Below are 16284 nucleotides of genomic sequence, written 5' to 3'. Positions count from 1 at the left end.
CTTGTTTTAAATAAAATAAAGGCTTAAGTGTTGCATGCGCTCATTCTTCAGTGAGCAAAACGCCTCGCAGGTATGCGCGAAAACCAGGCGGAGTGCCGCACTGCATAAGCTGGACAAAAAATAGTTTAGCACTTGCATTCAAAGGATAAAAAACATGAAGGAATCAACGAAATATATCGAATTTATGAAATATATGGTGATAATTAATGCTAATGCCAAACTTGATTACCATATTGTTCTATATTTAAGATAACACTTTATACATGTAGTTATAGTTTATAGGCTATTTTGTCTACCCCTGTTAACTCCTATTCAAATCCGTACTAAAGACATGCACCGTTAATAATATTCTTCGAATAGTATTTTATAATGTTAATTATATTTTGACTAGTACTAAAAAAGTATCACAATGGTAGTAAAGACTGATTATATAAATTGATATAAATTTGTTTCTATCTGAAAAAATCATAATGAAGCGTCTGTCCCTGCACGAGGCAAGTATTTCCCGTACCATTTTTTACGTTAGGCTACTATACGCTACAGTAGGCAACTATCCTTCTTTTGAGAAGTTAAATGAAACTGAATTTACCCAAAACTGATGGGATTTATCCGAGGTATCTCCAAGAATAATCGAACTTTCGATATAAACAGGAATTTTATTTTGTAAAGTGTTAGAAAATTGGTTTACAAAAAAGTAGCTGTTGAAGTGTACATTAGTATTTTTCGTTTCTAAGTAAACATTAACAATTGAAAAACAGTTTCACAATATCTGATTAATAGTAACAACAATGTTTACTAGATTAGGCAACAAAAAATTTCTGAAAATTGACAAAATAAACATCTTGAAATATGATATGTGCGACGACAATTTTTCATCTCAAAAAAAAAATGCTTTTTTACAATTAAAATTCATACCTTTTTTGTTCCTTCTGTAGGAGTTATTTTGACAAACAAAAAAAAACTCATTTTTACTTTTGAACAGAATTACTAAATTTGGACAATTCTTTGATTTATCTCAACATTTTCATTTATTTGATTACCTGTAGAGTTTATTTATGTTGGAGGCCGACAGTTCTTGTTTTAAGTAAAATTCTGTTTGTATTTTATAAAAGACTTCAGAAATTCTTTTGTCTGTTTCAGATGGAATCAGGAGAAACGTTATTTATGGACCAGCGTTTTGTTCGGAGGGCTTAGCATGCTGGCAAAGGAAACTGGGATAACAGTGTTTCCTCTAAACTTGGTGTTTGACATGTATCTTTCTTGGCCAAGCATAAAAGAGTAAGTATCCATAAACTAAAAGTCGGTGGAAATATATCTTTTCTGTTTATTACATGTATTAACTGCGCTGTTTTGTACAAATCCTAAATAAAATCCTTTTAAGTAAAAAATTAATCAATTTGACGAGTTATTTGCAGGTTGAATGATTGAAACAAAGAATAACGCAGGCTCGGGTAACTTTTAACAAATCGAAATTACTCATTCGCTCGTGATTAGTTAATTTAGAAATTCGAAGACGATTACCAAAGGTATATGTTTGAAGCACAGTTCTGTATGAGTATAAAGCATGGACAGTGGGAGTTAAAGAAAAGAAAAGTTACAGACATTTGAATTGTAGTTTTATAGGAGGAGGTTAAAAGTACTGTGGATATAATAAGTTAGAAATGAGAATGTTTCAGAATTAGTATGAAAATAAATCAAGAAACAATATGCGTGATAAGTTGGTAGGACACCTTCTCAGACATGCCGAGCTAGTTAGGGATATGTTGCAAGCAGATAAAAAAGTTAAGAGGGATAGAGGTAAATCTGAGTTAGACAATGTTAAAAAATAGAGTCATCTAGAGATGTTGGTAATTTGGAGAAATACAAAAATTTGCTTGAGATAGGAAGAAGTGAAAGTGTTTGCCCAATTAATTTTCAGTCTGAAGACCTTATGATGATAATATAATCAAAACCGTTCAAGAGATGCTTATCAGTAACAAAAAGAGATTCTTGTTTGAAACTTCTATACTTCTAGAAATTAAAGAGGTATGTTTACAGAAAATATTTTCCATTTTACCTAATGTGCATTATTTCTTCTTTATTTTAAATGAAATAACTTATTTTTTNAAATGATGGTAAATGCATATTATTATAGAATAGTAAAATAATATCTTTTATTTCTCTCCATTTAACGACCACTCTTTATAACGCCGAAAAATGTTCAGTCTCTTAAATGTCGTTATATAAAGTTTACACTGTAATTCATTAAAATAAGAATGCGTAAAAGAAATTGATGTTATATTATTAAACATGATTAAATCCACTTTTAATTACAATACTTCATAGTTTTTCAAGCATTTTGTGTGCCTACTTAATAAATATTAATATCAATCACTTGATACATGCCACTTATGTATCGCAGATAATTTTCTTATTCTTTATATTTATAGAAAGCAGTCTAGCAATTCATTGTTTATATTTTAAGCTAAGTATTATCTAAATTTCTTTGAAATCCGTAAAATATTAAGTACCTATACATATAGTATTTATACTACCTATTACATATAAGTTTTAATTTTCTAATCATCACCACTTTAAATATCATTTAAAAAACAGACACAGTTGCATTGCATTTCGAAGACCAAATAGATTAAAAATAGCTTCCCTGTAGAATTTCGGCTTGTTCCAAAAGCCGATTATAAATAATCTTGTGCATAAGCCAGTAGCTGAAGGTATCTATTATACAAGCGGTAGTGCAAATTTACATTAATCAGTATTTTAGCTCTCGTGATTAATTATTTATAAGAAACTTACCAAAGCGGTATTATAATATAACTTTCATAGAATTATAATGAATATCCTTTTTTTTTGGTGAGGATTGGACATGGAGAGAATTTGATATTTAAAAATCTATCTAAGACTGTATTTGTAAGATATAAATAAATATTACGTCTTTTATTTAGATCTTTGATGGTGAAAATTTAGAAACCATTTAAACTTATTTTCTGTAAAATTATTTCTTTTTGTTTTCTTTAAAAACATCTAAATAATATCTACGGGACATCCATGTGAGTTAGTAGATTGTAAATGTAAAGTAACTATATACCTATTCAAGAAATGCTTTTAATTTTTAAATATAAACATACAGGGTGTTGTAAACGTTATGATGAGAACGAAGTAAAAAAATAACGTTATCTGACGTAGCCCTAATTAGTCTACTAACACATCACCTGTATTACACTCATCAATAAGTAAAATATTCACGCGACAGTGATATAAACGACAATAGTTTTAGGTCATGGTAACACTCCCTTCGTAAGTATTAACAACTACAATCGTTGAAGAATGTGCTTGACATTACACACATACATAGATACGTTTGCTATAGGTACCCTGAAAATTAATTCTTTTCTGCAGTTAAGAAAACTCGTGCACTTGCAAAGTTCGTAGTAGAAACAATGATAATTGAAATGCTTAATTATTGTTACAAGTCTCAATTTAGGTATATGAAAAGTAACGGTGCTCCGTTTGAAACAGTTTTTAAAATTGAAAGTGCGCCATTTCTGAAAACACACGGTGAATGTGGTGTGTGACCTTGGAATAAGTATTAATGACAACTTTTTTTATCTTGACTAACGCCCGTGATAAAAGTGTGTAATGACAATCAATAACAGAAAATTTTACCATTTTGTAGCGCGAAATATAGAAGTGCTGTTCGCAGTCAGTTAGTGACATCAATGAATTTTATCTTTATTATGTTGACATAAAGTCCTACTTCTTGCTAGTGTTATTAAGGTATGTAATGCAAAACCTTTATTAATTAAATTGTCTAGTCACCAAATAAAATATTTGTCATGGAGACTGCCTTTCAAATCTTAAAGTCAACAAAAACGCATCTACATCTACTTAACACTTTTCTACATTAACTTATAAGAATTTAGTGCATAAAGCATGAAAGTCACTAATAATAATCTAGACATGCAAGTCAATTAATGAAATAGGATTCTCTATCATAGCCATGTACAGCATCATCCCGATATGCATTTCATAATTAATTAGGGCAAACAAAGTTGTTATGTCTTAAACCTCAAGTAAATCGCTGTGCAAATTGTGCCGATAGATAAAGGAATTCATCGGAACGACTGGTCACACGGGGTCATGGGTGCGTGGCTAAAACACGTGTTATGAGAATACATCTATTTTCATGAAAATTTTGCGTTCTTGTAGGCAAGCGTTCGGCGGGTTTCGTGTGTATATCGCAGAAAAATAGTCAATCAAAAATAACATTTGCCTAGACAAATGGGTACTTTTCGACCAGGCAAATTATTTAATCATTATTTCCAATTATTCGCCTAGGTAAATATCATTATGATGGACAAAGGTCAATTGCATTGTAATATATCAAGTAGGAAAAGGCAACACCCACGAAGTGAGTGTAATCATTTCCATGTTCCATATATTTCCTTTTATCAATATGAAAGTGAACGTGATCGTAAGCAAATCCGTTAAGAAAGAATTTACTACATATAAATGTACATATATATATATTTTGTTAGAGATATATAACAACTAAAAAAATTGCCCGCTTTAGCTTCAAATGCAGCTGTCCTTTATAATAATAGTTATTATTCGTAGACGAGTGCAACTGTCCTGTGAAATTTGCATTAGAGATGTCCGGATACCTAGTTTGTCCGGTATTCGGCGGATACGGTACTTTTTTCAGAATCCGGTCGGATACCTGATAATGACGCCGGCTATCCGGTACATTTCTAATTTGTATACTTTACCCTCTCGAGTGTAATTGTATATTGTCACCATTTACCCAGAAAGCTTTTAGGCAAATAATAATAAAATAGTATTTGCCTAAATGAATAATTTGAAATAATGGTTGAAATAATTCGATTCAGATGAAAGGTACATATATACATAAATAATTCTTATACCTATCGAAGAAGTACCTGCCAAGTAAAGTTTTTTTTTTAAATATTTGATATTAACATTTTAAAAATTTAAAGGGACTCTCTGATAAAACATCTGAAACAAATTATGTTGTGACTAAAGGACTCAAATTAATTAATTAATTAATAGGGTGATTTATAAGAAGAATTAGAGTGTATCACTTTAGTATCGCAATAAGGGAGACAAATAGTTATAAATCACCGTGCTGATGAGAGCTAACAGTTCAAAAAAGCCCCGTATTGTATATTGATTAAAACCAAAAATTTTGTCATCAATTTTACCAATCACGTTGGTAAATCGGAAGAAATCGAACTATTAATACAAGCAGCCAGACGAACGACCGAACTGACCGAAACTTGACTAGAAAACTCAAAAAGCAAGATGTTGTATAGCTACCTGCGACTTTTCATAAAGCGTGCTGGGTACATAAATATTAAATGTTGATATTTCCTAATAACAGGATAATAATACGTTATCGTAAAAAAAAATAAGATAACAATAAACCATTTTAAATATTGATGCGCATATCGTATATTTAGGAACAAATGACGTAGATTATTACAGATTTTAGGATTTTTACTGATCCCTTTCTAGATAAAAATTAAATACAGTCAGGAATTAAGGATGTTTATCATGAGTAGAGATGTGCAAAATGGTGTTTTAATAGTATTTAAATACAAAATGCAATGACCTTTTTGATTTGTTATTTCAAATGTAAAATACAAAATACGTATTTTCAAAATACTTTCTTATAATATACCTATTTAATTTTCTACATTTACTTTGCTATAAAATATTTTCTAAGAAAACCTTACAGGCATTTGCTAATTTTTTAAATATTGCAGTTTTTCTAGACTAATAGTGGTGTTTGCACTATATCACCAGCTGCGAAGGTTAACTATGATTCATATGTTTTTAGGTTCATCTAATAAAGTATATTAAACCTTTATGAATTAGACTTGTTATATCCATGGTTTTTAGTTTAACAATGATTTCCCATACGAATGTTTATCCTTTTATTGGAGGTTGCTTTATCAGTAATGCTGAATAATGTTTTTGTTTTTAATTTGTAATCTAAGGGGATGATTTTCCAAAAATCTCTTCTAAGTTGGTGTCAAAATTTCATATTTCTATGTATTCTTTGTTGATGAGTCACATTGTATATGTTACAAACCTTGAACCCTTTTGTTTCATTCCCTTTCAGTGCTTTACAGAAAAGCTCGTTTCACAACGTTGGAGTTAAGGTATTGATCTTAATCCCAACGTTTATTAATCGGTTCTTTATTGATTAAATACGTAGACAACTGATATCCCTACCATGAGTTAATTTAGTTTTAATCCGTTGTTATGATACTCAGTGCTTTAATCTTTATAACTTTAAATTAAACTCACTCAACTTATAGTTACAATAAAGTAATTTTGGTGTAGATAAGATGTGACTGACGCATCACACAATTTTGAGCACGGGCGATACGTACTAATCCTAAATTTACCCTGTATATAGGTACAAATAATTGATTAAGAGTTGATTGGTGTTCGGACTGTATAGTTTCTGAATTGAGAACTATCGATCCCGATTCCTTGAGTAATTTGTCAAATTTGAACCCGGGGAAAACAAATTTAATCTTCTCTTGGAGGGACATATCGTGAATAATGCGAGTGAGTGCCAACACGGCATTTCAAGTGTGTTCAATGGAAAAACTACTAAAAACAGTTGTTATGAGCATTAATTTATGAATGACTGGGAAAAGAAAATTTTAGCGTTGAAAACCATTTGTTAAAAAGTATTAAATTTTCCTGTGACTATGCAACTCATTTCACAGAATGGAAAACTCAATGTAAAAGGCAAGGCCTTAGGCGCGACCTTGTCGGGTTTATATGCGCGAACTGCTTGTTCATATTATTACATCATTGATTCGTCATTGTCTCTAATTTATTAATACAAAATGTGTAGTGTAGATTTTTGATCCAGTATAATCAAAATTCTAAATAATCTGACGTTTAATAACTAATTGTAAATAAAGTGATGATTACTTTTTAAAAAGGCAAAACAATAGATGTAATTATCGAGTTTGTTCATGCAGTTTTCAAAAATTATCATAACCTTATTATGGCCTTTCGAAGTTCAAAATTAATTGACAAATGTTTTGAGAATATTTTAGAGCTTTCTAATAAAGGTGTTAGAAATGATTTCTTAATATTACTACCGATTTAAGCGTAAAATGGAAATTACATTAGAAACTATCAAACTAGAGATAAAACGAATTTATATTTACTCTTGACCGTCAGCAGTGTTTATTGATTGAATGATTCGGTGTAATAGTAACAATTTCGCTCGCATTTGCGGCACTTTTTTATAATTCATGACCATCCAGCATTATAATTATTTTGTTACACCGTCTGACTGCTACAGGGACTGTTATGTGTGAGTATTTACTAATTGCACTCGATTTTTTTACAGTAGGTAGATTGTTGTGTCACGATAACGCACTTTTCATTATCATTCCTATCTCAAAAATCCTTTCGTTGTATATGATTCACTCAAGAGAGTTAATAAACATATAAGTTATTTCAAACGAATTGCACATTTGTACGTTAATCAATAATCAATCATTATTGTAGTATCGAAAGTTGTGTAAGTATCTACATAAAATGTAAGTTTTTATGCATTTTTGAAATAAGTTTAACAAGATTGTTTAAGGGTAGATTGATAGCCGATGTTCGAACAAAACTGAGTTCTTTTTTTAACTAAAATAATGAGTCCTTTCAGGATGCATTGTGTGTCTAACTGCTGCCTTCTTAACTAGAGTATCCTCTTCAAGCCATCTCAATCTCTCTCCTGATCCCACCGTTATTCCCCATGCTTTCGTCCATTCTTTATACTTTACATGATGACCTCATGTGTTTTTGCGTTTCTTCATTCTCTTCACATAATCTACATAGGTTTTTGGTACCTACTTTCTATCCAATATCCATTTTCATTCCATTAATTTCCTGTTCTGAACCTAGCTGGCATTGCCATGTTCGTCACTTTTTTCTCTTCTGAAGATATTTCGGAAGTTCTACTAATTTTTTACATGTTTACTTTACCCGCTTACGTTTTCCTTTTTCACTCTGCGATCATGTTATTTTTTCATTTTTTATCTCATTTTTAATTTTTTTCTATCTCCGGAATACTAAATTTAAAGTTTAGATAAATGGAATATCATTGAACCGATTCCAAAAAGAAAATTGTTCGAGATTAGGGCATTGTGTTAAAAATTTTTTGCACCCGTTTCTGCATAAATTGTTTAAACATTTCTACAATTAACTTATACAAACAAACAAACCTTAAGCGGTTTCGTAGATTAGCGTGTAAGAGACAAAAAAATTTACGGGTTGTTTTTGTCTTATTTATAATAATTGCATAAGTATCTACAAATAACAATACTAGCTTAAAAATGCAGATACTTTGATGTTACAGGCAAACACTTCAAATTTATTAATATAGTTATAGATATAGATATAGATAAATAGATACAGATGTAACTGTAGATAAAGAAAACTCATGAATATCTACTACGTCTATAGTCTTATTTTAATATTCTAAACATTCAGTTATAATTTTAATAGAAACAATTTATTTGTAGGATAAATGTTTAAACATGGGTCAGAAATGGAATAAGTTTTGCCTCCTATTTTGGAAAAATTGGTTGTTACAAATAAGGCATCCGGTGCAGACTGTGATAGAAATTTTAGCCCCAGTCCTATTTTCTTCACTTCTAGTGCTCATACGAAGTTTGGTAGATGTTGAAGAGTACAATAATGGAATGAGTTTTTCCGCCTTTAAAGCAAACTTAAATGAGAGGTACTATATTAGACAAACGAATAATTTGAAATGAATATTTTCTGGAAACTTGTTTTACAGCTTTAGTTCGTACGTAGTAGGTTGGTCTCCATATAATCCTTCACTGGAACGTATAATGAACGACGTTGTAATTAATTTGGGAGTTTCTGGGCATAGATCGTTTAACAACAGCGCGTTACTTGAATCTGCCATGCAGGCTTCCACAATGGACTCCATCTTGGCAGGAGTACAATTCCCTGATTCCTTACACGGAAACGTATCTCTTTATAAGGATTTAGATATCACAATAAGGTAATCACAAATCTAACAAACTGCCACATGCATGACAAAGAATTACATGAGAAAGGTTAGACCGTTTGGTTGATTTTTTTTCATTAAACTGATGCTGTTCTGATTGGAGTCTGAAGGCCTAAAAGTTTCGTTAATATGGGTGAGATCACGTCCAGCATTGGAGATGGGAGGACCTCTGAAGAACCTCACCACTTGTGTGAGCGAAACGTTCGGAAGCAATTCCAACACCCGACCGTCTTTAGAACCGAATCAGAACAGTATCTGTAACCGCGAAAACCTTTATCAATTTCCCAGTACTTTTTTATTGCGTTCGTAATTGCCTGGGTAAGGTTTGTATGAATGAAAATTTTTGGAAAATTCGTACAAGTCGCAAATTTGGATGGTATTTTCATATGAAAAAAGTGTCGGGTCTCTATTAGGGTGTACAGTTGGTTGCATACATTCTAATGACATCCTATAACCATTAAATTCGAGTGGATAGTTTGTTGCATATAAATTGCATAGGAAATGCTATGGTTCATAGACAACAGATACCACGGTCAACTTTAGACAGGCTCAGCTATGTAGTTTATAATATACTTAATAGCTGTTTGAAACTAGTGTTTATGTAGGTCAAAGGTAACACGTACCATATATCAAATTAAAGATACTGGCAGTCCACGTTCATTAAAAAAGAGTGCAGAACGACTGGCCACACAGTCCCCACGTCGGTTTCTTGAATGGGTGCACTAAAAAATATACGTATTTTCGTGAAATTTTTAAAAGAAAAAGTTTAAGGCTTTCCACACTATCATTTCAATAGTATGGTTGTGTGTGTGGTATCAAGAAAAATATGTATGTATGCATTTCAATAACATCTTATTACAATGTGTTTTTGTTGTTAAGAACCTAACCCAGCCCAACTTAATCCAACTTAACAATATTTCTTTAAATAATGACAAATTTGGTGAAGGCGCCGGGTAAATAAAATCTGTGTTTCGTAAATGGAATTTATTAACATTTATATTGTTACATAAATATTGTTCCATACTTTTTGCATTTATAAGAACTTAAATTTTTCGAATATGTCGAAATTAAAATTACAGGAAAAATGTTTTTCTCTGTACATCCTTATTAGGTTCCCTGGCGAGCAACGTTCGGCAAGAGTAGTAGGATTAGGATCAATAACATGGTTTACAAACCTTTTATTTCCACTTTACCAGTACGCCGGCCCCAGGAGAATAGATCATCCAACTGGAGGACCTCCATGTAAAATTACTTAAAAAAAAAATAAATTTTCGCTTTCCAGTTTACAGTTCAAACTTTTAGATTATCAAGAAGAAGGATTTCTGCCGTTGCAACAAGAACTCTCATTATCCCTAATAAGCTATTTCAAAGAAACTTCAAGCAGTAATAATTTCCAAAAGCCAGATATATGGATGCAAAGATATCCTTATCCGAGATGGATTAATGATTTCTTATTAACAGCTCTCGAGAGTTTTGTTAGTCTTATAATTATGTTGAGTTTCGTTTACACGTGTATCAACATTGTCAGATGTGTAACTATTGAAAAAGAAAAACAGTTGAAGGTGAGTATATTATTAAGGTTCCGTACCTAAATCGAAAAATGGAACCCTTATCTACAAGGTCTATTATCCTTTTGTTGACTCAAACGCATTATAATATATTCATACAAAGGGACATACTGTTAACGTATTAAAATCTTAAATTTTCGTACAAACACTGAACAATCAAAGTAAAAATTCCATTTATCTTAAAGTTGTAAGGGACAATTCATTAATTACGTAAGGACAAATTTTGGTTACTTTTGATCCCCCTACCCCCATGTAAGGATATATAAGAATTTTCAAACTCTCCCTCCCCTTTCTTACGTAAGATTCTATATCGTTCTTCTAAATAATAAAATGTTAGAGAATGATTAATTGCACTAAAAGTTTAACGTGAAGTAAAGATTTTAATTTTTTAACAATTAATAATTCAAATAATACTATTCTGTTGCTATAAGATTTAGATTAAAACTATGTTATTATTAGTAAAGTATTTGGTATTAGAATTAAAAGGGATTTTCCAACTAATTTTAAAGTCAGCAAACATAAATCAGTAAAACTACAAACGAATAATACTTTGCATAAAACAATAATCGACTAGTTTCAAATTAGTCTTAAAGAAACTAAATTATACAGTGAAAACCAGATTAATTTAAATCATCAATCTTCGTCTGGACTGAATAGATTATTAAGCAATGTTGTCCAATCGGAGACAATTGGTATTATAAAATGAAGAAGACCATTCGGAATCCAAAATGGAATTAGATTCCTGATATTGAATATCTATTTACAAAATATTAAGTAAGAATGAATTTACCCTCCCCTCCTCGCAACATAAGAACATGTAGAGAGTTTCTTAACCGCCCCTTGGTACTATTACGAAATTAATAAATCGCCCCTAATACGATAAATTTTATTTCTTTGATCATTCTCCATTAATTACAATCAAAGATAGATTCAAAATTGATAATTGTAAAAATAGGGGTAGGATGGGTGGAAAATACCTTTTTAATAAATATAGTTTTTAGAATGAGTTCTTCATTAAGCGGCGTTTTCCAAAATTCATTACTTTCACTTACAAAATGAAGACAATTACTTTTTGACGTGACAACGTCTTATAATTCGATGGAAAAACATGACTCATGCGGCGTTACCTCGCTCTGAGGCGTTCCATTTAAGGCTTGAAGTGCAAGCGAGAGCGCGGAACGAGCGACAAAGAGGCACAATCGGCCTCCGCGTTCGGCAGCGTTCGACATCTGTCTCTCTCCTACTTGAGCACGCAGCATTTTCCATAGTACAGATATAAATAATCTATAATTCAAAAGAGCCTTGGAAGGAGAAATTTCCCCCAATTCTCCCCCTTGAATCCGCTACTAAATTGCTGAGTTTAAAAATAAATAATGTTCCAAATATCGGGAACCTTCAGGGTTCATCATCGCATTACTTATCCTGAATCAAATTTCGCATTTCTTGATATCTATTTTGCTCTTTACTTATAGTACTTAATCTTTGATTTCATGTTTAGGAAACTATGAAAATTATGGGTTTACCAGGATGGTTGCATTGGACAGCTTGGTTTGTAAAAGAATTTATTTTCTTATTGATCTCAGTTATATTGATAGTAATCTTAGTGAAAGTAAGATGGTATTCCGGAAAGGATTTGAGCGTTTTCACTGCTTCCGATCCTACAGTCCTTTTGGTGCTATTCATACCATATGTATCTTCAATAATCACCTTCTCATTTCTTATCAGCGTATTCTTTACAAGAGGTAAAATCAAATTTTGAATATTAGTTTTAACGATGTTCTAAAAATTAAAATTTCATTAGCAAATGTTGCTGCCACAATCGCTGGCATGGCTTGGTTCTTATCGTACGCCCCGTACATGTTCATGAGAGAAAGTTATATATCCTTATCACTTTCTCAAAAATTAGGTGCATGTATTTTCGCCAACACTGCCGTCGCATACGGCTTCCAGTTGATGATAATGTTTGAAGGGAACGAAGAAGGTATTAAATAATTGATTTACTAAATTGAGTTTTATTTGTATTTTACAATTTATTATATAAGGTTTTCAGTGGCATAACATATGGGAGACGGCTTCCACGGACGATAATTTGGTACTCGGACATGTTCTTATCATGCTGGTGTTTGACACATTGATTTATCTACTCATCGCATTGTATATTGAGGCTGTATTTCCCGGAAAATACGGAGTACCACAGAAATGGTATTTTCTTTTCACATCATCTTATTGGTGCGGAAAATCACATTACGTAGGTAGGTTACACATCAATTTCAAACACTGAGATTAAATTTTATTCACTTATCACTCCATGAAATAATTTTTTATTTAAAATCATCATCATAAGGTTGTCAGTCCTAAGACTGATAGGACACGCACCTCCACTCTTTCCTGTCCTGAGCTAATCTTCGCATTTCCCTAAAATTAGAACATCCCACATCAGCGAACAGTAATCTAATCTAGCTCTACCTCTACTCTTCTTAACTCCTATTTCTGCCTCTAATATGTCTCTGACTAGACCTTCATACCTGAGAAGGTGTCGTATCAACCTATCTGGCCTATTTTGTATTTACTTCCATAAAGTCCTCTGTAAATCCATAAATAAATATTGTCACAAGAATCAATGAAATGTTATCAAAATTACGCTCACATCATCTAATAAAACTTTTGAGGGCATACTGTAGAAATCCAAAAAGGGAGTATCTTTTTCATTCAGTCAATAAAAATAGTTTTTCTTGAAGATATAAAGGTTTTTGCGTTTGGCATTGACTGAAATGGGTTCGTTGTTTGGGGTTGATGGTCTTGGTCTATAATTGGCTTTTCTCTTTCGAGGAGTTATCAACTTTTGATTGACATCCTTAAGGTACGTGCTTCAGTATCCTTGCTGCGTTCCCTGAGGATACAAACCAAAGAAACGTGTCTAGAGCTTATGTTAGATCATGATTGTAAAATCCCAAAACGGAATCTACTTCATATTAAAGATGTCAATCTCTTAACTTCAAAAATAGTGTCCCTAAATATACATATCATTAAATATATTTTGAATTATTATTCTCATTATTGACAAAAGAACAAAAATTGTTAACTGCCAGGTTTCGATTTTTAATCTTGCAGTTGACACAAGTTACGAACCAAAAGAAGAAAGTAACGATTATATCGAAAAAGATCCAGAAAATCTGAATGTGGGCATCCAAATTAAACATTTAAACAAAGTTTACAAAAACAGGAAAGTCGCTGTTAGAGATTTATCACTAAATTTGTACGAGGACCAGATAACCGTTCTTCTGGGACATAATGGAGCCGGTAAGACAACAACAATGTCCATGTTGACTGGGATCTTTCCACCGACTCGAGGAACAGCTCTAATTGCTGGCCACGACATTAGGACGGACATGGACGGGGTCAGAACTAGTCTGGGACTTTGCCCTCAAAGTAACGTGTTATTCGATGAACTAACTGTACGCGATCATCTGTATTTCTTCAGCAAATTAAAAGGGATGAAAAATGAGGAGATTGACTTTGAAATTGAAAAATACTTAAGCCTTTTAGAACTCACTGATAAGGTAAAAATTACACAGTGTGTATTACTAGTTATTTTTTATTTCAATGTAATCTTTAGAGAAATGCGAAGGCTTCTACTCTTTCTGGAGGAATGAAGAGAAAATTATGCGTAGGAATAGCGTTGTGTGGTGATTCAAAGGTAGTGATGTTGGATGAACCATCTGCAGGTGTCGACCCGTCGGCTCGAAGGGCTTTATGGGATCTTCTTCAACAACAGAAAAAAGGTAATACTTTAAAGTTCAGATTGATCGATCAAAAATCGCCATTTTTTGGAAAAGTTTAAAATAGACCTATGTTACAAACTTTTACACCCGAAAGTTTAATTTGTTTAGACTATTACTGCGAAAGATAAAGTTGCATCTAAGTGTATTACATTTGAATTTGATGTACTGGTAGTGTTTAAATAATCAATCAGTTTTCCCAGAATTATCCATCTTCCTCCTCTTAGGATTCTCAGAGTTATACTTGAATTGAAATATTCTTGACTTTGTCTTCAAATTTAGGTCGAACTCTGCTTTTGACAACTCACTTCATGGACGAAGCAGATCTTTTAGGAGACAGAATTGCCATAATGGCAGGCGGTGTATTGCAATGTTGCGGTTCAAGCTTTTTCCTCAAGAAAAAATACGGAGCAGGTTATCATCTGGTAATAGATAAAATGCAGAGTTGCAATGTTGCGGAAGTGACCCGTCTCTTTCAAAAATATATTCCAGATGTGATAGTAAGTTTCATAATGAAATTATACATTGGTGTAGTTTGAGTGTTGTTACATTCTTACCATTATTATTTAGGTGGAAAGCAATGTAGGTTCGGAATTGACTTATTTACTGGACGAACAAAAATCGAATGTATTTGAAGCTATGCTCGAAGATTTGGAAAGGAACAGTAACAGTTTGGGTATAAGGAGTTATGGAATTTCTTTGACTACTTTGGAAGAAGTCTTTATGAAGTAAGCGCAAAATGACAAGCACGATTTTGATGACGTCCGGGTAAATTTGTGTTCTTTTCCAGAGTTGGAGCTGATCATGGACAAGAGGAACAAAATGAAATGAATGGCAAAATTACTTATAAAAAACAGGACGACAGTAACAGTTTTACGTCCAGTTATGACAAAATAACAGACAGTAAGTACCTCGTTGTTTTTTTTTTGGGTAATAAAATAAATTATTCTCCTCCATGACTGGACAATCCTTCTCGACTAACTCTTTTTATTAGCTTTATATAAAAATTGTTTTTTTTTTACTTATTTAAAAGCCTCTCCTTCATTATTTCTTCCTTTTAGTAAACCTAGGATACCCGAAATACTTGACTGGTTGTGCTCTTTGGAGGAACCAATTCCTTGTGATGTTTTTGAAAAGAGTTTTATCAACGTATCGGTCGTGGGTTTTAATGTTAATTCAGATATTGGTTCCTGTTCTTTTCTTAATAATTGCCATGATCGTGGGTCGTCTTTATGACAGAACTAGCGATTTACCCAGTCTACCGATAACATTGAGTCGCTACAATAATCCAGTGACCCTTATAAGTGGAACTAGTGAAAATAATTACTACAACTCTTACCTGAATGTAATGAACAGTCAGAACCAAAAGTATATTGAGACTGGTTCAGGAAATTTGTCCGAAGTGATTCTTCAAGAGGTAAGTGTTACCTTATCAAGGCGGGTGCTCTGCAAGTCTTTACTCATTCAATCTAAAACCTTCTGGTTGAAGCTATCAATGAAACCATTGGTTTTGTTTTTAAGAAATTTATTTTTAAAAAACTCTGCCATATTATTTATTTTTTTTTTATATCATCATTCAAACTCCCCATCTTATCAAAAATAAGCAAACAATATTTAGATTGTTGTTCCTTTATAATAATTAAAAAGGAATATCAACGCAACCGAGATTTACAAAGGTATCCATCCCCCTAATATTAAATATATGAAATCCTATTAATTTGAAATCATTTTTTCGATTTTTTAATTTACCCACTACAAACTACCTCAAATTAATGAGGGAAAAATTGTTGCTGTTGTCACACCCCCGCCGGGAATCGATAGTTTATAGTGGGTAAATTAAAAATCAAAAAAATGA

At 32.2% G+C, this 16284-nt stretch overlaps 1 protein-coding gene across 4 annotated transcripts in view; it reads left to right on the top strand.

The window, feature by feature from the left end:
• Positions 1 to 3662: 3662 nt before the first annotated feature.
• Positions 3663 to 16284, top strand: part of LOC108740749 (ATP-binding cassette sub-family A member 3) — a 27062-nt gene continuing 14440 nt past the window's right edge. The window contains exons 1-14 of one of the 4 annotated variants that reach the window (XM_018475198.1): positions 3663 to 3774; positions 8568 to 8785; positions 8846 to 9076; positions 10194 to 10324; positions 10385 to 10644; positions 12149 to 12392; positions 12452 to 12631; positions 12693 to 12902; positions 13762 to 14210; positions 14267 to 14432; positions 14712 to 14929; positions 15000 to 15157; positions 15220 to 15332; positions 15491 to 15846. In XM_018475198.1, coding sequence (XP_018330700.1) covers positions 8583 to 8785; positions 8846 to 9076; positions 10194 to 10324; positions 10385 to 10644; positions 12149 to 12392; positions 12452 to 12631; positions 12693 to 12902; positions 13762 to 14210; positions 14267 to 14432; positions 14712 to 14929; positions 15000 to 15157; positions 15220 to 15332; positions 15491 to 15846 — 2919 coding nt within the window. In that variant the 5' untranslated portion in view covers positions 3663 to 3774; positions 8568 to 8582. Of the gene's footprint in view, positions 3775 to 6864; positions 7364 to 7505; positions 7593 to 8567; positions 8786 to 8845; positions 9077 to 10193; positions 10325 to 10384; positions 10645 to 12148; positions 12393 to 12451; positions 12632 to 12692; positions 12903 to 13761; positions 14211 to 14266; positions 14433 to 14711; positions 14930 to 14999; positions 15158 to 15219; positions 15333 to 15490; positions 15847 to 16284 lie in introns of those variants that run through there. The other 3 variants (XM_018475197.1, XM_018475200.1, XM_018475199.2) reach the window with 3 other exon arrangements.

This window comes from Agrilus planipennis, unplaced genomic scaffold, assembly GCF_000699045.2.
Source record: "Agrilus planipennis isolate EAB-ADULT unplaced genomic scaffold, Apla_2.0 scaffold228, whole genome shotgun sequence".
NCBI lineage: Eukaryota > Metazoa > Arthropoda > Insecta > Coleoptera > Buprestidae > Agrilus > Agrilus planipennis.
Note: the sequence above shows the minus strand (reverse complement) of the source record. Positions and strands in the feature narration are given on the sequence as shown.